This window comes from Lichtheimia ornata, assembly GCF_029851405.1.
Source record: "Lichtheimia ornata isolate CBS 291.66 chromosome Unknown scaffold00015, whole genome shotgun sequence".
NCBI classification, from domain to species: Eukaryota; Fungi; Mucoromycota; class Mucoromycetes; order Mucorales; family Lichtheimiaceae; genus Lichtheimia; species Lichtheimia ornata.
In genome coordinates, this window is record NW_026695335.1 from 22,425 (window position 1) to 43,931 (window position 21,507).

Below are 21,507 nucleotides of genomic sequence, written 5' to 3' on the forward strand. Positions count from 1 at the left end.
ATATGCTTTTCACACCCTATATATTGTATGGATATTTGCTTTCTTTTTGTATATATATATATATAAAATGCTAAATACTATCTTTTCGCTCAAGACACACAACGATTATAAGAATATTTCCACCTGAAGCAATTTACAAAGAGAGAGTTGGGGGTGGGGGAGGTCGTTGCCATGACCACTTTTTTTTAAAGAGACGCACAGAGAGAGATAGAGACAGAGAGAGAGAGAGAGAGATAACAACAATAACGCGCGCGCGCGCATTTTATACTTTCTTGCCGATCTTGTTCGTTTTGCCAATCAAGGATTTGTGGATATGTGGTAACACACCGCCACCCGCGATAGTAGCCTTGATCAAGGTATCCAATTCTTCATCACCACGAATAGCGAGTTGCAAGTGACGTGGGGTGATACGCTTCACTTTGAGATCCTTGGTGGCGTTACCGGCAAGTTCAAGCACTTCGGCTGTAAGATACTCAAGCACGGCAGCGGTATACACGGCAGCCTTGGCGCCAACGCGAACACCGTTACGACCTTTGCCCTTGAGATAACGATGGATACGACCCACAGGAAACTAGAATAGGGATACAAAAGTCAACACGACACGTCATGGACCCAAAGCTTAATGCGAATCTTGTTTACCTGAAGACCGGATCGTGCTGATTGTGAGAGGATGGGTACGCGGTCCTTTTTTATCTCGCTATTATCAGGTGCTTTGTCTGCCTAAACAACATATTCACTTTTTAGTCGCTCGTTGTGGAAGAATGAGAAAGCCAATGGCACCAAAGACTCACCATGGTCACAAAAACAAAGAGGGAAAAAAAAGAAGAAAGAAAAGAATTAAAGCAGTGTGTGTGTCTCCCACCAGCGCGACCTCAAATCTTTAATCGAACAAGTCCAATGCGTGCGATAAGTGACAAACCTGCGTGAGAGTCTCTATCAAAGATGGATCCACCCTTAACATGTATAGTCCTTGTATGTCTATATGACTACTTCTTTCCATACGATCATAGCAATAAAATACCTTTTTTTTTTATTAACGATGATGGTAACGCTGTGCCTTGGTCAATACGCAAGTCAGCTTGTCGTTTTCAAATGAGGATGAGTAGTATGGCTGACCACATTAATGAAACTAACAACGCCTGTTTCGTCCACAAACGGCTCACACGTATGTTATTTGCATTTGATGATGTTCTCGATAGACCCACTTGCATTAATATTGATCGTCTATTTGTCCAGCACTATGCTTAATCTAAAGGGAATACCTGACATTGATATTCATTACATGCACAATCATCATCGTTACTGATATAGATTAGCTTATGAGCCCTTTACAAACGTCTTGTTTATTCATCTCATATCATAATCACAGAGGAAAAGCTAATAGTATTAAAGCAAAGAGCAAGTTGAAACATGGAGTGACACAAAAGGTATAGACCAATGAGGTGACGTCAATGACTGCTGTCGAGTGTTGGGCGACAAAGATGAAGGGGTGAAAAATCCAGGCCTTGTCGTCTTGATAAAATTTATTTGTTTCTCGCTCGTTCATCGACCCTTTTGTTGTCAACATGTTCAACAGTCGGCACGCCATGTTGTTCCGTGCTACTGCCAGGATCGCTACTACGCAACCTCGATTGACACCAGCAACAACGGCTCTTCCGTTCCGTATGACACATTCAGCTTCTTCACTTCGATTACGGCCTGTTGAGTCTCCCGCTGTGGCCAAAGCCACTCGATCGTTTCGCGATGCTGTGCGTAAGAGGAATCAAGCGGCTGTATGGAATACGTACAATACCCTTTTGAATGACAAGGTCAAGGTTCCCAAAGGATACCATGCACTGGCGCTTCAATCTTTTCGACTCAAGGCTCTGGTAGCTTATGGCCCCGAAGAGATCGAGACTGTCAAGGAGCGACTTCTCTTTGTATTGAATGAGATGGAAAAGGACAATGTGCCATTGGATATTCGAGACTACAACCATTTATTCGAGTTCTTTGGTCGCACAGGGGATTGGGAAGCTTGTACTCGCTATTGGAATCAAATGCAAGCTCGTTGCGCTGAGGATGCTGCTCATGGTCCATCCCTATCAGCACTCTTGCCCACCGCTTACACTTACAACCTCTACATGCGTGCTGCCATTGCAAGCGGTCGATCGGATCAAGTATTTGGTATTCTCAAGGATATGCGCCATGCTGGTATTCAACCCAATGTGTTTACGGTGGATACGTTGATTGAAGCACACGGCCAATTGGATGATCTCAAAGGTGTCGAGCGAGTCTTTCGTGATGCTTTTGAAAAGAAAGCGGTGGTCAAGAAGAAGAACAAAAAGACCTTTTCATTCTGGACACTCAATACGACTGCACCTGATACACTCACACACCATGTACGCCAACAACTTATGCCAAAACAACCTCGTATGAAACCCACAGCACACACATTCGTCGCTCTTATCGATGCTTATGGTCGTCAACGTCAACTGGATGAGATCAATCAGATTTATCGACAAATGCTTCCCACCTACAATGTGCAACCCACCCTCGCCGTATACAACAGCATGATTCGCTGGTATTGTCAATATTCACAGCTTGACAGAGCTCGTCGTTTGTTTTATGATATGGAACGTGCTGGTATCAAGCCCAATCTGATCACTTTCAACTACATCTTCCGTCACGAAGCTTTACGAGAGCAGAATCCTTGGCGAGCTGAAGCATTGTTGGATATGATGAGGAAAATATACGACCTGCAACCAGTGCAATCCATGTACCGTGCTCTCATCAAGGTCTATAATCGAAAGAATAGAGAAGATGATGCTGATCGGTTGTTCCAGGTATACATGGCTGCAAAGGAATCATCTTCATCACCTTTATCATCTCCATCCTCCCCCTCCCCCTCCTCGACTACCATCACCTCGCATTCTTCTTCTTCTTCTTCATCCCAGCAATAGATATCTAGCTGCACTCTCTTACCATTTCATGTACCTTCTTTCCTTGTTCTTTTATTCCGCCCATGCTCATGCTTCTTTATCCCCCCCAACCACCACACCACCAATCTCATCACATGTAAAAAAATTCCTCCTTACATTAAAGTTGTTGATCCTATTAGACAAAGCACATGTAATTGTCATTGTTGATGTAATCATGGCGAGCAAATGGCGCAATCGAGCATTAGGTTACGTCAGTTACACAGCTGTTATCACCTCTGATAAATTGATAAACAAAGCCAGAATCACTGTTTATTTGTAACTTTACATGATGCAAAGCACACGTCAAGTGCACATGTGGTTTGAAATGCAAGAACATGAAGGGAGGTTTGGATGCATAAAACATTGGCTTTGGGAATGCATTCATCCTGCTTCCGCGGCATCTGTAATGGCATGGGAGGGAAAGGCAAGTGAAAAGAAAAGGGTTGCGCAAGCAATGTCAAAAATGACAACAGCTCGCACCATCGGGATTTATTTCATCATATCAGCAGTAATGCGGTCGCCACATTATTAACCATTGAGAGCTCTTTTGTTGTTTCAGCTTTATTCTCTCTCCCTTCTTTTCTTCTATACAACATTCGAGAAACAGCCATGGTTTCCAAAACAGTTCCCAAAGCAGCTTGGGTGGTCGTGTTAACAAGCACCAACAACTATATAAAAGGCGCCATTGCCCTCGCACAGGCGTTGAGGATGACTCAAAGCCTATATCCATTGGTGGTATTATACACATCGGCAGTGACAAAACGAGCCGTTCAACTACTAAAGGATGCCGGGTGTCGTGTCCAACCTATCAATCCTATTCACCCACCGGGTAAAACTCGGTACGTCTTTGAGCGATTTGTGGAGACGTGGACCAAGCTGGCCGTATGGAATTTGGAAGAATACGAACGTGTAGTGCTGTTGGATGCGGACATGTTACCATTACAAAATATGGATGAGCTCATGATGGATATTGCGTTACCGGATGAACATCATATTGCAGCAAGCCATGCCTGCACTTGCAATCCACAAAAGATAAAGACGTATCCTGCTGACTGGTATGTAATTTATGCCGCGCGATGATGATTGGTCCTATGTAAGCTCAATTGTACTTCAAGGATCCCTGCCAATTGCGCCTATACAAACAATGCCACCAGCAAGAGTGTTGATTACTTTAATAGTGGCCTAATTGTCTTTAAACCATCAAGGTCAAAGTTTCAAGAAATCATTTCACATCTCTATCGCATCCCCGATTTGACAAGCTACCGATTTCCTGATCAAGACTTTCTCAACGAGATATTCGAGCATAGGTGGATTCATCTCCCTTACATTTATAACGCGCTAAAGACCTTGGCCGTAGCCCATCCTACCATGTGGAAATTTCAAGAGGTCAAAAACATCCACTACATCTTATCCAATAAGCCATGGGATGATTATGAAGATGACAAGCGGTACTCAGCACAATATCGTGTATGGCAAGATGTATACACGGAAGCAATCAACCATGCAAACCTTTCAACTAGTGATATCCAATCAGCTCTCTCTACCACCCAATAAACTACTACTACTATTACGTTCATGTCATGGTATTGTGTAAGCGGGAAAATGGTAAGATTGAGAATCGCTTGTGGGATGCACGTTGTTACCATATCCCGTTGCCATGGAGATTACTAGCAGTGCTTGGTACTACGCATGTCATAGGATGTTGATTGAGTTGGGAAGCAGCCATGATAAACAACGTATTTGATTTGCTAGCTCACCATCAAAGTTGCATGGATCTTGAACTTTGGAATACCAAAGACCCACTCTACTACTACCCTTCTCATGCTTCTTAAAGCAAGGTGGGAGTCCAAAAAGTGCACAAGTGTAACCGTAATGCAAAAGCTTACGAAATCAGGACTTGTTTATGTAACTAAATTCCCATGTGAGCGCGCATTTGTTTGGTTGACACTAGCACAACATGATGATGCAAACATAAATTGAGCACCTTGTTGGTGGTGGATAATGCATTTCGTGTCTCCTTTTACTCTCACATCAAAACATCAGCATGCCGCGTCAGGTCACGCTCCATCCAGCATACGAACCCATGTGTGGTGCTTTCGACATATCGCCTACCGACAATGACCTTTTAAATATACAAGCCTTTCGTGATAGAAACAACAACATACTTCCCACCGACTCTTGGCCGGATGCATTAGCGGAAGATCGCGTGCTTGAAATCGCTGGTAGAAAAATGGAAGTAACCTTGGTACGCCCTATCGGTACAGAGAACGAAAGGCTTCCTGTTCTTGTCTATTTGTAAGTTGTCATTGATTGAAAACAAGCTCTTTTTTTAACACGATGATGAATGTAAATGTTAAAAGGCATGGAGGCGGTTGGGTGTTTGGCAATAAGGTTAGCCATGGCAAGCTCATTCGTGATGTGAGTACATTTTTATATAGTACATGTATCCAATACCAAGTATTCACGTGTACATGGGATGGTTAGATCGCGAACAAGGCCCGTGTTGCCATTGTATTCCCTGATTATGCAATGGCACCCGAAGCCATTTTTCCCACTGCTGCAGAAGAATGCTATGCAGTAGTCCGTTGGGTGGTGGAACATGGAACGGATGAACTAAATGTGGATCCCAGCAAGTTGGCTATTGGTGGCGATAGTGCAGGCGGCAATCTTTCAGCTGCCGTATCACTCATTACCAAAGATCGGCTTGAAGTACCTGCAGACACCATAAAAACCCAAATCCTCCTTTACCCATCCGTAGCACCACCCATTGAGTCATCGTTTGAATCATATCGTCTTTTTGGTGCACGTGGTGAATATGCCCTCAACTTTTACGACACGAAGCGTTGCAACGATTTGTATTCTGGAATCCAAAACCCGTCTGCTGTGAATGACAACAAGTATCGATTTCCATTGGTTGCCAGCCATGAAGAATTATGCGGAGTTCCACCTTGCCTGATGATTGTTTGTGAAGCCGATACATTGCGTGATGAAGGTGAAGCCTATGCACGCAAGCTATTGGAAGCAGGTGTTGCTACTACATCCATAAGGGTCAATGGTACAAGTAAGTCATCATCATCCCATTTGCCATGGAAACCATATCACTCATGCTTTCTTATTACAGCACATGGATATATGCAGCATCCAACCGAAACAGCACCCTACTTGCAAACTCTAGCAATGATTACCTTTCAGCTGAATGAGGCATTTGGACGTGATTAGGGAGTGAATAAAGTTGATGTATAGTGAACGATGCACGTATTGTGGGTTGGGGAAGGAATGCTATTACTGATTACGAAGCGAAATACTCGGCCATTCATATTGTGGGAGAGCGGTCGGGCCTGACTATTTCAGGATAGAACCCCACCGCCGAGACTTTAAATGTGTTCCTGTTTCTTTTCTACTTACATCATTTAACGATATGACATTCCACACTCCTATTCATCCTGTATACGCTGCTTCCATTGAAGCTCGCAAGGCTCTTCCTCCCCTTAGTCAAATACCTATCGAGAAGATTCGTGAAGTATCCAACCAACGATCAGCTGGTTTGAAGCTTCCCCAAGTCATTGAGCAAGATAAGACAGTGGAATTCGAGGGCAGAGCATTGAATTTGACTTTGCTTCGCCCCCTTGGTACCGAAAATGAGATCCTCCCAGTTGTTATCTTTTAGTGAGTATCACAAACATGCTCTCAACCATCATTGTATGGGATCGATGATTAACCAACTCTTATGCAAAAGTCATGGAGGCGGCTTTGTAATGGGTTCCAAGTCTACTCATGCCAAGATTATCCGAGATGTAAGCATTCATTTACGAATGGGGTCTTGTGTAACATCCACCGACATCGTGTGCTACCACCTTATTTCAGATTTGCATCAAAAACCATGTTGCCGTTGTTTTCCTTGATTACTCGTTGGCACCTGAAGTCAAGTTTCCCGTGATCCATGAGGAAGCCTATGCCACATTGCAATGGGTCCTTGCGAATGGCAAAGACATTCATGTGGATACTACCAAGCTGGCCTTGTGTGGTGATAGTGCTGGTGGCAATTTGACGGTGGCAGTTGCATTAATGGCAAAACAACGAGGTTTGCCTGATAATGTCATCAAGACTCAAATCGCCATTTACCCAGCAACCGCTGACGTGCGTGATCATTACCACTCGTATCAAGCATTTGGCAACGGCGAGTACACGCTTACTCGTGAGGACATGAAATTCTTTGGTGATGCCTATTATGATGGTGCAACGGGTGGCGATAAAAAGTGGTCATGTCCCTTGTTGGCATCCATCGAAGAATTAAGTGGATTGCCTCCAGCACTTGTTTTGACAGCCGAGGCAGATGTTTTACGTGATGAAGGCGAGGACTATGCACGCAAGTTGACTGAAGCTGGTGTCAAAACGGCTGCCGTACGCATGATTGGCGCAAGTAAGTCTTTGCATTTAAAATGGTTGCTATCATCTCACACACACCTTTTGTATAAAAGTTCACGGCTATATCACTGTTCCTAGCCCTATCGATGTGCCTCAGTATACCCATACTCTTGCCGTGATCAAGTGCCAGCTTGACGAGGCATTCGGTAGATCCTAAGCATCCAAGCCAAGCGAATCAATGATAGCATGAGCTTGCGTATGATCCTTTGTAGCCATCAATCTTATAGTGATGTCTAATAAAGATGCACCTCTTTGAATGCCCCAAAGTCTTTCAAGCAATTTGAAGGTCGAGTAGTAACATCGAGCCATTTGCTCTTGTTGTCATTTATTTTGCTGTACAATGGGGTGTTTGGTATACAATGAGACGTTTGGTATACAATGGGATGTTTGGTATACAATGAGACGAGGATAATCATAATGAAGGATCGTAATTGCTATGAGGATGACACCATCACTGATGCTTATTCAAACAATGATTGGATTCAATTGATTTTTTTTTCTTTGTTGGTGTCTTCAAGGTATCTTGCAGCTCAGTGTTCTTGAACGTAGCGGTCTTGATAAAGATAATGGTTTCATCTTGATACTTGCGAAAGCAAGGGTTTCCTTTGTAGAAGGAATCCGATAATTTTTTCAGGTCATGTGCCCTCATCGCCTCAGCAGCGCAGGTGTACTCCTCGGTCATGAGAGGTTGCGCTCGTATGACTGTTGTCAGTACAAAAAAAGATACGTGTCGGCGAAGGAGACCTTTTAGTTATGGCTCGATGCAATAGGTGTCATACCAAAGGTTGTGAAGAATACTCCATGTGCGCCACAAACCAATAATTATTAATCCAGATATCTTCTTTACAGCTTTATATCGACCAATTTAATTCATAGACAATACGACTACATCTACAATGCACAATACCTACACGTATTCCAATAATTACCATACCATATCCATCTTGCCTTCATCCACATTACTCGGTTGCATACCATAGCCAATCCTCCTTGAACGAGCATACACGAAAGGGCCATCTTCCAAACCTACCTGATTGTCGCAATCCATCCGGATACCCCATAAATAGCGTTCCTTGCACCATCAAACAACATCACGACAAGATATAGCGCAAGGCAGTTGAGATTGGATTCATACCAATAGACTGATGGAGGGGCTTGTAATCCATCTGGCTGCTGGAATACCCACATTGAATCAAGTGCGACATGGCTGTTTGTGCTTGAAGAGGTACCTGTTGAAGATAGAAGAAGTTTTGGATGACCATTGCATGGATCCTGCCAACACTTTTTCCTTGCGACATCCCACTAACCATCGCCTGTCACCATGCCAAGGAGTATCTAAGCAAGTTTGTAAGAACTCTTGGTTTGTTGCTAGTATGAGGGCATGCTATGGCCTTGTTAGTACCTGGAGCTTGTCAATATGACCAAGATCAACACCAAGAACTCTAGCAAGCTGAGACGACGAGGACCATTGCTGAAGATTGTTTTCTTGAATGGGGCTGGGTCATGGTCAAACGTACGGGTTGAAACGGGCTGTGTTGGAGCAGAGGTTGAAACAAGAACAAAGCAACGATGAACCAGGATGTAGTTGCTTGTAGTGATGGCATATGACCAAGAGACGGATGCTGACTGCAAATGGCAAGGAATAGAAGTAAAGCTTTGCTGTCGTGGTGTACAATCGCTACAACAAAAAAGAAGGGGTGGTTCACTGGTAACACTTAAAAATGGAGGCCATTTATCCCAACTTGACCTATGCACGTGATGAAGCGATAATTGTCACCAGCATTATTGTGATGTCTAATAAAGATACACCTAAAAGGTATTTGAATGCCACAAAGCCTTATAAGCAATTTGAAAGTCGGGCAGTGATATCGGGCCATCCTAGCTAATGAGTATTTGGGGCAGATCGATTAACAACAACAACAGCTTTTAATCGAGGCGTATGCTTTAGGTTATGCATGCATCACCTCGAATCTTAGTCAAAGTACGTCTCAGCTTTTTTTAGGTAGTGGCCAAACCAAGTAGCAATGTATTAAAGTCAGCTATATACGATGATGATGGGAAATGATAACGAAGGTGTCTGCGGCTTTGAAGGCCAACTTGATCGAATGATAGGTGTATTTACAATTTACCAAACGCTTCATCGAGGTGATACTTGATCATTGCCAAGGTTTGGAGATACACTGGAGTGTCCACTTGAGAGAGGGTTATGTATCCATGTACTGGTTGGATTGCAATGCAAGTGAGTAGAGCGTGTGCCATCATCATCCTATTTAAACTTACCGGCACCAATCATGCGCACTGCAGCTGTTTTAACATCGGCCTCTACCAATTTGCGTGCATACTCTTCACCTTCATCACACAAGACATCAGCTTCAGCTGTGATCACTAATGCTGGTGGAAGATCACGCAAGTCATCAACAGAGGCTCGTAGAGGGTAGATCCATTTTTCGTCACCACCATTAGAGCCATCATCATAATGATAAACCTTTGAAGCGAATCGTATCTCGTCATGAGTGAGGATGTATTGGCCATTGCTTAATTCTTGATACGATGGAGAATGTTCACGAGTATCGGTGGTGACTGGGTACAATGGGATTTGGGCCTTGATCGTATCCTTAGGGAGTCCACGTTGTTTAGCCATGAGAGGGATTGCGATTGCCAAATTGCCACCAGCGCTATCTCCGCAGGTTGCGATCTTGGATGTGTCAAGCAGGCTATCTTTACCGTGAGCAAGGACCCACTCCAATGCCGAATAGCATTCCTCGTGAATGCCAGGGAATTTGACCTTGGGAGCAAGTGCATAATTGGGGAATACAATAGCTGCATGGTTCTTGATGCACAACTATGTTTATAAATAGTTAGGCAATGCACGTGGTGTATGGTACGAAAAGAACACTTACGTCGCGAATAATTTTGCCAGTTGTATACTTGGAACCCATTACCCACGCGCCCCCATGGCTTGCATAATTCATGCATCCTGGTTAGATAAAAAGGATGACAATAAGGGTAATTTGACAAACACTTACTAAAAGATGATAACAGGAAGCACCTCCTTCTCGGTGCCCAATGGACGTAGCAATGTCAAATCGAGAGTCTTGCCGTTGAATTCCACTTTACGATCTTCTTCAATCACTTCAGGCACCTTAAAAGTAGCACAGTGTGCGTCCACAACCTTGTTAAATGCTTCAAAGTCCTCGATTTGATGAAGCAATGGGGCGGCATCACGGGCTTTGACAGAGTCAACGTAAGCAGGGTGAATGGGAATAGCACGAGTCATGATGGGAAATAAAGCAATGTTGATGATGAATGCCAAGCCAGTGTTGCGTCTTTTATAAGGAGAGGAGGTGGGTGAGATATGATAGTGCAATGATAGCTGCTGATGCTGCGCCTCTTGTGGATACCGCATAATAAGCTTGCGGGCATTCGGAAACCACCAGCATTGGTGCACTATCAAATCTCCTATTGATATTGTGTAATAGTATCACCTTTCCCAATCCAAGTCATAAACATTAGCAGGTATGCAAATGGTTCCGCAAGCATTATGCTATTCGTCGCACCTACTCAAGAGCGGGGAGCAAACAGACCCTTCAGCCATGTATCACGATAAGGATCGTGCTAAAAAGCTTTTGCCGATCATTAAGGTTTACAACAATGATGTTATTCCTTGAGATAGTCATTGTCTAGTAGTCTTTATAACCTCAATGGCATGTTTGATATGCATTTGTAAAGGCATCATGTGTGGGAATGTGGTGGTGCATAAAGAACAAAAATGCAAAACAAAGCCTGCTCCATCAGCACCTTCTTGCAAGAGTGTTTGTGCCACGACAATACCTAGTAGGGATGCTTGTTTGTGAAAGATAATGGAAGAAACGGATAGTGAAACGTTTGCTTTGTATACATACAGACATGCCACAAAAGATCGTTGCATATAGATAACTTGACATGATGGTGGGAAAAGGTATACAAGACGCGGCTTTGCCGAAGGCGGGGGGGATAAGGTTCAAGGCTACCAACCGGAAAATCTTTGTATCTTCGACCCTGCGACTGCTGCTTGATCCACCGCATGTGAACTAGGACGCTCCCCCTTTAAGATTTCATGATGAAGTATACTTTTATACAGACAAATTTGATCAGGATGACCAATAGCACATTGTGTGAAAGTTTGAGGTTCGAGAGGGGTAATCTCATAATCAAGGTTTGATGTACAGTGTTCATGCATTCAAACAAGAGGTGTCCGCCTATTTAATTTCCACTTCTTCCACTCACCAACTTCTTGTCTCTTCCTTTCATTCCCAACTGTTGACCCATTCGAGTATACAACTACTGCCTGCGAACGATTGTCCTGCTTCATTCCACCATGTCAACCCTACAATTGCCTTGATCCGATTGTCTTTGACTGAATGGCAAGTGCATGGCGTATACACAGCCTTCTTGTCACTCTTCTACAACACACGAGTCTTTTGACACAACACACGTTCTTGTGCGCTTCCCTGCCACGATCAAACGTAACAGCATTCATTGCAGCAGTTACCGTTAGAAAGCCTTCATTGTCCCAAACGGTCTTCTTTACTTGCAGCAACTTGCCTTACAGCCTTCTTTACGTGAACAGCAGATAGCCATTGTATGGAAGCAGCTTTATTTACGTGTAGTACCTTGCTTTGATACATACGCATACCAATGGATGATTCCATATCAATATCAAGTACACCGCAATACAAGCAATGTTCGTCTGGTTGAGCTGCAATGAAAATGACCATGAAAGAGATGGATCAACAGAAGGATGGGAAGGGATCAGCAGCAATATTGGATCTGCAATGGCTATGATGGATGGATGCAATCAAGTGCAGTGATGAGAAACCTTGGACGCTGCTTTGGTTACTTGGTATCATTATCAGGAAGGAAGGATCATGGGTGTGGATACAGCTGAGGATGATGATGGATTGGTGGAATGGCCATTGACGAAGTGTATTTTATAGCCATGGACTATTTGGAATACTCGTGTCGATGCATGCAGCAGCTATTTTGCAATCGTGGATGAGGGATGTTTATGGCGGCAGTAACCAAGAATAGCATGACACAAGTACCCTGTTGACTCTATGTGATTCACCTATATCTTATTCAAGTTGTAATCCAGTACCTTTATAATATTAAACATCCACACTTCCATTCGCTATTCTCCGACTTTTTCATTGAATGAACATCGGTTTTAAGATAATACTTAGAAGGGCATCATGCTATAGACTCACATGTGCAAGATGTGGATCGCTTGGTTGGCTTCTGGATCGAAAGGGGAAGTAGAAATAAGAAGTTCGGAAAGTGGGGTTGAATCATTTACATTATGCTTTTGTCTTAATCGATTACGTTCAAAACAGAAAGAGTGGGTGTGATACAATGTGACACGAGTGCATGAACATACCATGCTTACCTTTAACAGCGTTCAGCTAACGCTATGCTATGCGGCCTTGTATAAGTATGGGTCATGCTCTATGCAGGCTATAATAGGGTAGGGGGACCTCGCTATAGACAGACAGGGGAAGGGATCCATTATGCATGTCTCCGCCAATAGAATTGGCTCTCTCTCTCGCGTTGTGATACAAATACGATGCTCCTCTGCATCGTTTGCTCTCTCTCAGGGTCTAGCTACTTGACAATGAACAAAGACCGCCTTTCATATAGCATCACGCTTACAGCATATGTACAGTAAAACATAAAGGTGCCTGTATCTCCAAACTTCACAATCAAACGTGGGGTCTTTATGAGAACGATGTTGCTCAGCGGGGGTGCAGTTGGCCAAGCCAAGCAATTTTGCTCTCATAAACACCCCACGTTTGATTGTAAAGTTTAGAGATACAGGCACCTTTATGTTTTACATATGCTGTAAGCGTGATGCCGTATGAAAGGCGGTCTTTGTTCATTGCCAAGTAAGACCCTGATACAGCCAAAGATGAAGAGGGACGTGTTTGTGTAACACAATCCATTTTGCATGATTGGAAGGATCAATGGATGATACTTTACAAGTTATTCAGTGACAGCTCATCATTGGCAGCTAATAGCCACTTGCTCCCAATCGGCACTGTTGGTTATTATATGGCATGGGAACGATGATCCTGCTCTATATTTATTTCCACGATTCAATTGTCTTGGTCGGAGCTGATTTGACTGAGCTACGCTCAAACAAAGGGAACATCAATACTTATACATGTATGCATTCCCTATCAATTGATGTACTCTTTCTTTGAGCGTAGCTCAGTCAAATCTGCTCTAATCAAGGCCATTGAAACATGGAAATAAATGTTGGGAGCAGGGGCATCACTCCATTGTGGTAGAGGAGATAAAAGCTGAGAATGGGAAAAAGTGGCTGTTAGCTGCCACTTTATGAGAGAGCATGAGTGAGATGTTTACGTTATATAATGACTGCTGCTATGAGCGGGATCATCAGCGTCGGATGTCGGTGTAACCTAACTCAAGCTCATGGGCATAAATAGAGCCCAAGATAAACCACTACCCCCTTTTTTTTACTCTTTTATTTTTCCCACGACGCTATGACAGTTACTTTGACGCCATCACGCACACCTGTGCATCCTGTTTACGCTGCAGCTTTTGAAGCGAACAAAAAGGGTCCGGCTTTTGACCCTTCTGATTGCACCGAATATCGTGCCATGGCCAACAAGCGATTGAATGGCATTCAACTCCCCGAGGTCATTGAAAAAGATATGGTAGTCACCATGGGCGAAAAGACCAACATCAAAGTGACATTAATGAGACCCATTGGCACCGAGAATGAACTTCTTCCTGCTGTTGTCTTTTTGTAAGCAAGCATACCATCATATCAGCTTATGTCATCCATATTTATTGTTGATCATCATGTGATCGGTAATAGCTTTGGTGGTGGATGGGTGAGTGGATCCAAGCACACACATGGCAAGTTGGTGCGAGATGTAAGTCTAAATGCCACTGCATAAGAATCAGCCTAGTAACAAGAAGTTGTCAAGATTTGCGTTAAAGCCAACGTTGCTATTATTTTTCCCGAACATTCATTGGCCCCGGATGTAAAATTCCCCACGATCCATGAAGAATGCTACTCGACCGTGTGCTGGGCTCTTGAAAATGGCCATGGTATTGGCATTGATCCCACCATGCTAGCTGTGTGTGGTGATAGTGCTGGTGGTAACGTAGCCGCTGTGGTATGCCAGATGGCCAAGGAACGTCAACATTTTGATATCAAGAACATCAAATCTCAGATCCTTATTTACCCATCCACATCGCCATGTGGTCGCAGTAGTACGGATTTTCCATCCTTTACGGAATTTGGTGGCGGTGATTATGATTTGTCAATTGAGGAGGTGTACATCATGGAACACGCATACAATGATAACAAACCAGAGGCCAAGATGAGCAATCATATGAGCCCCATTTTGGCGTCCGTGGAAGACTTGAAAGGTTTACCACCCGCTCTGGTATTGACCGCTGAGGCCGATGTGTTGCGTGATGAAGCTGAAGCGTATGCGAGAAAGCTAACAAAAGCTGGCGTGGATACAGCATGTGTGCGTGTCATTGGAGCAAGTAAGTAAAATGCATAGTAGAGCTCTCTTTTAATAGCTGACACTCAACGTTTTTGAAGCCCATGGATACATGAATAATCCTATAGAGACCAGCCTATATACCCAATCGATGGCAATGATCAAGTACCAGCTTGACAAAGCATTTGATAGACTTTGAATTGTAAGAATAGAAGTTTCAATATAGACACGAGACACCTTATTAGGGTCTCAATTTAGCGTATGCTTTTGGGAGTTCTTCGACTACCATGATGGATCAAGAGGGAAGATGATGCCTTTTGAATTTGAGATGACGTCGAATTAGTGTGGATCGACATCTCAGCCATCATAGGTATATTTGGCTACTGCCATTCATACCCGAGCTCAGCCTTTATCAGGGTCTTTTTTTCCTTTCGAAGCCTGTTATCGATCCCATACTGATTCATGATATGATCCATGTATCCTAGTTGGACATGGTGGTAGGTTGCTGACAAAGATAATAGAGCAGCTTTATGATACATGTGACAGCGACGATCTAGTAGTAGCATGATTTTGGGAACCATCTCCTTTTTTAGTTTGCGTCTTTTTTTTTGAAACGGTGGAATGAAGAAGAGAAATGCCAACAGTGCAATCAAAAAAGGGGGGATATAGATATACGTATATAAATACAATGGTGGAAGATGCTATATTATGGCTCGGATGAAGGGATAAGAGAAGGAATGGGGTCCACAGCTGCACCCCCTTTAGGTTGCAAAGCTCTTTCCACTTCTGGATCCTGGTGCTGCTGTTGCTGCTGATCATCGGAAAAAGAAGAACAATAATGGACTCGTAAATGACGCCGCATGTTGCTTTGCACACTGAAACGACGTCCACAACCAGGATGAGGACATGCATGCGGTTTCTCACCCGTGTGAGAGTAAATGTGTACTCGTAGTGATGATGGTCGTGAAAAGGTCTTGGGACACATCGGACATCGATAACGATGATTTTGCTGTTGCTGGGGGTCATGGGACTCCATCATCACTGTTGCCGTGGTTACAGGTTTCTTGTTGTACATGGGTGTTGTGGTGGATGTAGTATTATCGAGGAATGATTCAGTAGAGTATGCACGTCGATGATGATGATAATGATGTCGAGCAACAGCAGCAGGTGGGCGTGCTGAACGATGATGATGATGATTGTTGTTGTCTTGTGTGGTGATGCTATGTGTAGTAGTAGTAGTTGTAATGTGTGTCAGTGGAGGACGATCCACTGAAAACACAGGCGAAGAAGATTGACGTTGATGATGCAGCTGCCGTCGTCGTTGTGGTATACTCTTCTCCTCGTTGGTCGTAGCAGCAGAAGGCGATAATGGAGATGGCGGTGGAGATGGAGATGTTTGTTTGATGGTAGTGTTGAAAACAACGGCTTCTGATAAGGGCATTAGTATTAATACATGGGCTCATTCATACAAGCAGCAGGATGCATGTAATGTACCTTTTGGTTTGTTGGATGCTATATTCGGTCCATCGAGCATGGATTGTATGGGTGGCAATGAAACACGTTCTGTGTCCATGATGATAGAAGTAATAAGAGGAAGGAAAAGGAAAGCTGTTACAAAGAAAAAAAAAGTTGATGAACCCAAAATGATTTAGGCGCACATGGTTACCCGGAAGTAAGCGTGTGTGTGTGTGTGTGTGTGTGTGTTGGCTTTGGCAACTTTTGCGGATGCCAATTGTCCCGATGGTGATGATGGCAGCTGATAAAGGATGATAGGAAATAAAAGAGGCTAAAACTGGCAAGGAATGAAGTTTCAGGCTGCTTTCACCCACATTGCATGCAAGATGCATTCTGAAGATCATTAAGCAGATTGACTTTTTGCATCGTCATCATCATCATCATCAATGTGTGTGTGTGTGTGTGTGGAAAAATAACAGCAGCAGCGATTTACCATTGCCCATCGGTGCGTGCGTGTGTTTGTTAATAAGATTTTGGGAGGTGCAGTGTCATGTGTTGTAATCAGGCATCTGTGAAACCTTCCATGTTGTCCTGGCAGATCGTCGTCTTGCAATAAAGGGCCCTTGGTTGCAGCGTAGTGCATGTATCGGCCCTACTAAATTCGGAAACCCCTGCAAAATGGGTATGCGTTACATGTATTCTTTGATCTCTTTTTTCATCAACCCATGTTGTTTTTCTTTTACTTTTAATCGTATTCATCTTTTACTTGTAAAGCAAAATACGCATCATCATGCAGTCTCATGCAATGGAACAACAAAATGTGCTACAAACTGCGACCCAGAACGATCACCAGGCGCCGAGCCAGGAGGTCATGGGTGCCACAACAGGTGCTGACATCGACCAGCATGGTAGCAACCAAAGACGTCCAACAGCCGATCCTAATGCCTTTATCGGTACTGATACCGAAGGAAGACGTATATCGGAGCATGCTCAAATGAAGCCAACGGATCGTGCCAAGCAACTTGCTACCGAGATGAAAGAAAAGCTAAAGTTCCGTAAGCAGCAAAACATCCCAGAACCCCACAAGCAACTCTCCATCGGTGGTAAAGTTGTGCCACTCGAATGAGAAGAATCGTAAGACCATCCTTAATTCCCGTTTCCCCCCATTTGCAAATTGTATCATTATATGTAGTACAGATGTATTGAAGCTAATAGTGCCAGTTTTACATGTTGAATGAAATATAACACACACGCTTTATCGTATGCAATCAATCCATCCCACGCTGTTACCAATGCAGCAGCACTGCTGTGTGTCTGTGCGTGTGAAATATCGGGGTTCAGGAAAACGTGTTGTATGCTGGGGGCGGAGGATACAATTGCTGCTGCGGCGGCGGCATTAAGAGAGGTTGTCGCTCATTGTTGTTGTTGTTGTTGTTGTTGGTCATTGTTGTGGTGGTCCTGCTACTATCGTCACCACGTTCAAGTAATAATGAATCCGCTTCCAGCCCATAAGCTGGGGGAGGAGCAAGGGTACCATGCACAGGCGCTAATCCCCATTTCTTGATATTCGCCTCAACAAAAACAAACCCTGTATTACAAAAGAGAGCCACGTGAGAAGGAAAAGAACAGCATCATCGTATCCCCCCGTGTAAATGTATATTTTACCTAATTGCCCAAAATTGACATGGATCTGACATGGACCATTGGCACCAATGGTTGGAAATAGGTTCCACCTCAACCCCATACAAGCATCATCCAAGCGTCGACCATTGCGAGTGAAAAAGATAGTGCCTGAACGATGACGATAGCCGACTCCTAGCACATCTCCTTGTTGTAAGGGTGGTCCATAGGGCTTATCATGAAATGGATTACTGAAATACTTGCATCCGGTGTTGCTGAAATAGGCAATCGAATGCTGATTCCATCCTAAGAAGTGGCGTGTGAGAAATCTTGATCTCTATAAGAATCATCCCACCTACCTGGCAGCCTGAAATGAGGGTATGGCTTTGTAGCAACGCCAATAGCCACCGTGGTTGTTGCTGGTTTTTCAAATAACTTTGCCTATCATGCCAAAAGTTAACATCCGTCATCATCATCACCCTTCTACACTCGATCCTTATTATACGTACTTCCCAATAATAAACATCTTGATTTCTTGGAAGAGGAAGGTTGGTTTGAAAGCATGATTCACCACTTAGAAACTGAAGTTCTGTACGTGCTGATACGAATCCATTTGATTCCATATTCAACTCAAACTCGAATGCTGATACGCCTTTTTCTTGAATGGATACCAGTTGTGAGAGTGTGATATCGGTTGGTATGCTGTTGGGTGGATATCGTTGTTGAAAGACTATCACCATGACGTGAACACGTGTCCATGGAAACGTTTTCTCTAAAAAGACAACCACCACTTTACCTTTGGCTTGTTCATAACTAATCCTCGCATCTTCAGAAAGAGTAGCCAACAATGCCGGTGTTTCTCTGAATGCACATGCCGTTTCAGGATCGTCAGGCCCAGTGAGAAAGAGAGTATCGCCGCTTCCCTTGGTGAAACATAAAAGCAGCACCAGTACAAGTACAAACACCAATATGCCGACTATTAGTATCCACAGTGAATCCCTCATTGCGTCAGGATTCTCGAGATGCTGTATGCATTGACACTGGAAAAAGTGCGTGCGTGTGTGTGTGTGTAAAAGTTGTAACGTTTGTGTTTCGAGCTGCTGGGTTGGGCCGTAACAAGAAGATGTCAAAATGTGTTTTCCCACCACCTTCGCGGAGCAAATTATATCACTGGAATCGATGCTATTGAAACCATTCTTTAAATACGTAGTCGTTTGTTCTTTCAAAGCCATAGGCTGTAACTGATTGCATAATAAAGCGTCCTTCCCAATGGCGGGATGTTTCGATCTATATCACGCGATTAAAAAGAGGATGATAGGATTCATAGTGGTTGAAAGAAGTTGTGTATACAGCATAGATGTATTCTTCACCCTTGGGTTTGGACACTAAAGGAAGCAAGAAGAAACTGATCTACTTGCCTTAATAGTCGTTGCCTGCATAATTTTAGTGTGAGGGAGGAGTGGGTGGGTGCAGATGTTAAAACCCGCCACGCACCAAGGATAGTAGAAGCTTCCTTATTCAATACGATGTAAAAATGCAAGATGGTATGTGTGGTTACTTGAGAAAGAGCTTCACATTAACAGCAACCATTTATTTGTTGTCAAGATGTAAGAGACAAAGAAAGGGAGCAACAATAGTAGTAGTAGTAGTAGTAGTGATAATAATCGTCGTCAGGGATATTGGATCGGCGACTCCTGGTTGGTTGGCTGAAAAGGATGCACGCGTCCCAATCGACTCTCCCTTTTAACTTGTTCTACTGCAACACACATCATGGTAAGTTCTCATCATGCCTTCACCATCCCAAGTGTCTTGTTATCTAACACAAGGTGGTGAAAATAGGATGAAGAATACGACGTTATCGTTCTTGGCACTGGTTTGACAGAGTGCATCCTTTCGGGCTTGCTCTCGGTTGATGGTAAAAAGGTGCTCCACATGGACCGCAACGACTACTATGGTGGTGAATCTGCATCGCTCAACTTGACTCAGGTAGGCCATGGCGTATCATCTGGGGGGTGATGGGCCATATTGACATTGGGTTCATTAGCTTTACAACAAGATTCGACCTGGTCAGCCTGTACCCGAGAACCTTGGCCGCGACCGCGACTGGAACATTGATCTTATCCCAAAGTTCATGATGGCTAACGGCGAGATTGTACGCTTCTTGACCCATACGGATGTTACCCGTTACCTTGAATTCAAGCAAATCTCTGGCTCCTATGTGTATCGTGGCGGCAAGATTGCCAAGGTCCCTTCCAATGAGATGGAGGCTCTTTCTTCTCCTTTGATGGGTATCTTTGAAAAGCGTCGCATGAAAAAGTTCCTTGAATGGGTCCAAGCTTGGGATGATAACAACCCTGCCACTCACAATGGCTTGAACATTGGTACCGATACCATGACTACCGTGTATAAGAAGTTTGGTTTGGATTCGGGTACTCAAGATTTCATTGGTAAGTGACGTTTTACTCTTTTGCATGATTTCATGTATACTAATCAATAGAGCATGGATGATAGGTCACGCTATGGCTCTTCATCTTGATGATAACTATCTTCAACAACCCGCTCGTGATACCGTTGAAAAGATCCGATTGTATGCTGCCTCCGTCCTTCGTTATGGCAAGTCTCCTTATATTTATCCTCTTTATGGTTTGGGTGATCTTCCTCAAGCCTTTGCAAGGTAAGGTTTATGCAATAACAATTCCACCCCCGCCATACATGATGACTCACATACACACAAATCCATATAGACTTAGCGCTGTCTATGGCGGTACCTACATGCTTGATAAGGCTGTGAGTGAACTCGTCTATGATGAGAATGGTCAGGTCTCTGGTGTCAAGGCAGGTGATGATGTTGTCAAGGCGAAAAAGGTGATTTGTGATCCATCTTATGCTCCTGGCAAGGTTCGCAAGATTGGCTCTGTGGTTCGTGCCATTTGCTTCTTGACCCATCCTATTCCCAACACCGGTGATATTGATTCGGTGCAAATCGTGATTCCTCAAAACCAAGTGGGTCGTAAGCACGATGTCTATGTTGCCTGTGTCAGCAATGCCCACATGGTGTGCCCCAAGGACTTTTACTTGGCCATTGTCTCCACCATTGTTGAAACTGACAACCCTGAACAAGAAATCGAAGCCGGCTTGAAGCTTTTGGGTCCCATTCATGACAAGTAAGAGTGGATGGACAAGGTTGATTGGAAATAGGATTTACTTATTTGTGTGTAGGTTTGTATCTGTGAGCCCATTGGAAGAACCTTTGGAGGATGGTACCAAGGATCAAGTATTTATTTCAAAGTCATATGATGCTACTTCTCACTTTGAGACTGTATGCGACGATGTCCATGATTTGTGGAAGCGTATCACTGGTGAGCCTTTGGTTCTCAAGAAGCGTAACCAAGAAGAAGAGACTGCTTAGAAGAGCTAGCTCGTTTCAATTCATTTATAATCATTCCCACGACTACCATATCTTTCCATCATCCCCTCCGTAGCAATATTAAAGAAAATTTGATTCTCAAACATGGGGTTGGGTATCTATC

General features: G+C 43.7%; 11 protein-coding genes across 11 annotated transcripts; 7 read left to right on the forward strand and 4 right to left on the reverse strand.

The window, feature by feature from the left end:
- Positions 1-262: 262 nt before the first annotated feature.
- O0I10_004163 (histone H2A.V) lies at positions 263-794 on the reverse strand (the record flags this gene model as incomplete). Its single annotated transcript, XM_058484225.1, has 3 exons — positions 263-571; positions 640-720; positions 792-794. 3 exons carry the CDS (start codon positions 792-794, stop codon positions 263-265), a joined length of 393 nt encoding a protein of 130 aa, XP_058344850.1.
- Positions 795-1,565: 771 nt separating this feature from the next.
- Positions 1,566-2,939, forward strand: O0I10_004164 (uncharacterized protein; the record flags this gene model as incomplete). The annotated part of the gene is made up of 1 exon (XM_058484226.1): positions 1,566-2,939. One exon carries the CDS (start codon positions 1,566-1,568, stop codon positions 2,937-2,939), a length of 1,374 nt encoding a protein of 457 aa, XP_058344851.1.
- A 627-nt stretch (positions 2,940-3,566) lies between these two features.
- Positions 3,567-4,511, forward strand: O0I10_004165 (uncharacterized protein; the record flags this gene model as incomplete). The annotated part of the gene is made up of 2 exons (XM_058484227.1): positions 3,567-4,012; positions 4,073-4,511. 2 exons carry the CDS (start codon positions 3,567-3,569, stop codon positions 4,509-4,511), a joined length of 885 nt encoding a protein of 294 aa, XP_058344852.1.
- A 490-nt stretch (positions 4,512-5,001) lies between these two features.
- On the forward strand, positions 5,002-6,176 carry O0I10_004166 (uncharacterized protein; the record flags this gene model as incomplete). Its single annotated transcript, XM_058484228.1, has 4 exons — positions 5,002-5,252; positions 5,318-5,375; positions 5,442-6,018; positions 6,079-6,176. 4 exons carry the CDS (start codon positions 5,002-5,004, stop codon positions 6,174-6,176), a joined length of 984 nt encoding a protein of 327 aa, XP_058344853.1.
- A 199-nt stretch (positions 6,177-6,375) lies between these two features.
- O0I10_004167 (uncharacterized protein) lies at positions 6,376-7,539 on the forward strand (the record flags this gene model as incomplete). Its single annotated transcript, XM_058484229.1, has 4 exons — positions 6,376-6,623; positions 6,694-6,751; positions 6,822-7,377; positions 7,436-7,539. 4 exons carry the CDS (start codon positions 6,376-6,378, stop codon positions 7,537-7,539), a joined length of 966 nt encoding a protein of 321 aa, XP_058344854.1.
- Positions 7,540-9,500: 1,961 nt separating this feature from the next.
- O0I10_004168 (uncharacterized protein) lies at positions 9,501-10,659 on the reverse strand (the record flags this gene model as incomplete). Its single annotated transcript, XM_058484230.1, has 4 exons — positions 9,501-9,601; positions 9,663-10,224; positions 10,283-10,340; positions 10,409-10,659. 4 exons carry the CDS (start codon positions 10,657-10,659, stop codon positions 9,501-9,503), a joined length of 972 nt encoding a protein of 323 aa, XP_058344855.1.
- A 3,265-nt stretch (positions 10,660-13,924) lies between these two features.
- Positions 13,925-15,101, forward strand: O0I10_004169 (uncharacterized protein; the record flags this gene model as incomplete). The annotated part of the gene is made up of 4 exons (XM_058484231.1): positions 13,925-14,190; positions 14,263-14,320; positions 14,375-14,945; positions 15,004-15,101. The coding sequence occupies 4 exons, from the start codon at positions 13,925-13,927 to the stop codon at positions 15,099-15,101; spliced, it is 993 nt and encodes a 330-aa protein (XP_058344856.1).
- A 507-nt stretch (positions 15,102-15,608) lies between these two features.
- Positions 15,609-16,475, reverse strand: O0I10_004170 (uncharacterized protein; the record flags this gene model as incomplete). Its single annotated transcript, XM_058484232.1, has 2 exons — positions 15,609-16,330; positions 16,397-16,475. 2 exons carry the CDS (start codon positions 16,473-16,475, stop codon positions 15,609-15,611), a joined length of 801 nt encoding a protein of 266 aa, XP_058344857.1.
- A 687-nt stretch (positions 16,476-17,162) lies between these two features.
- Positions 17,163-17,483, forward strand: O0I10_004171 (uncharacterized protein; the record flags this gene model as incomplete). Its single annotated transcript, XM_058484233.1, has 1 exon — positions 17,163-17,483. The coding sequence occupies one exon, from the start codon at positions 17,163-17,165 to the stop codon at positions 17,481-17,483; it is 321 nt and encodes a 106-aa protein (XP_058344858.1).
- A 211-nt stretch (positions 17,484-17,694) lies between these two features.
- Positions 17,695-18,981, reverse strand: O0I10_004172 (uncharacterized protein; the record flags this gene model as incomplete). Its single annotated transcript, XM_058484234.1, has 5 exons — positions 17,695-17,945; positions 18,023-18,283; positions 18,337-18,418; positions 18,487-18,707; positions 18,774-18,981. The coding sequence occupies 5 exons, from the start codon at positions 18,979-18,981 to the stop codon at positions 17,695-17,697; spliced, it is 1,023 nt and encodes a 340-aa protein (XP_058344859.1).
- Positions 18,982-19,747: 766 nt separating this feature from the next.
- Positions 19,748-21,386, forward strand: O0I10_004173 (uncharacterized protein; the record flags this gene model as incomplete). The annotated part of the gene is made up of 6 exons (XM_058484235.1): positions 19,748-19,750; positions 19,817-19,963; positions 20,022-20,424; positions 20,489-20,651; positions 20,722-21,141; positions 21,197-21,386. 6 exons carry the CDS (start codon positions 19,748-19,750, stop codon positions 21,384-21,386), a joined length of 1,326 nt encoding a protein of 441 aa, XP_058344860.1.
- Between the last annotated feature and the right edge of the window lie 121 nt (positions 21,387-21,507).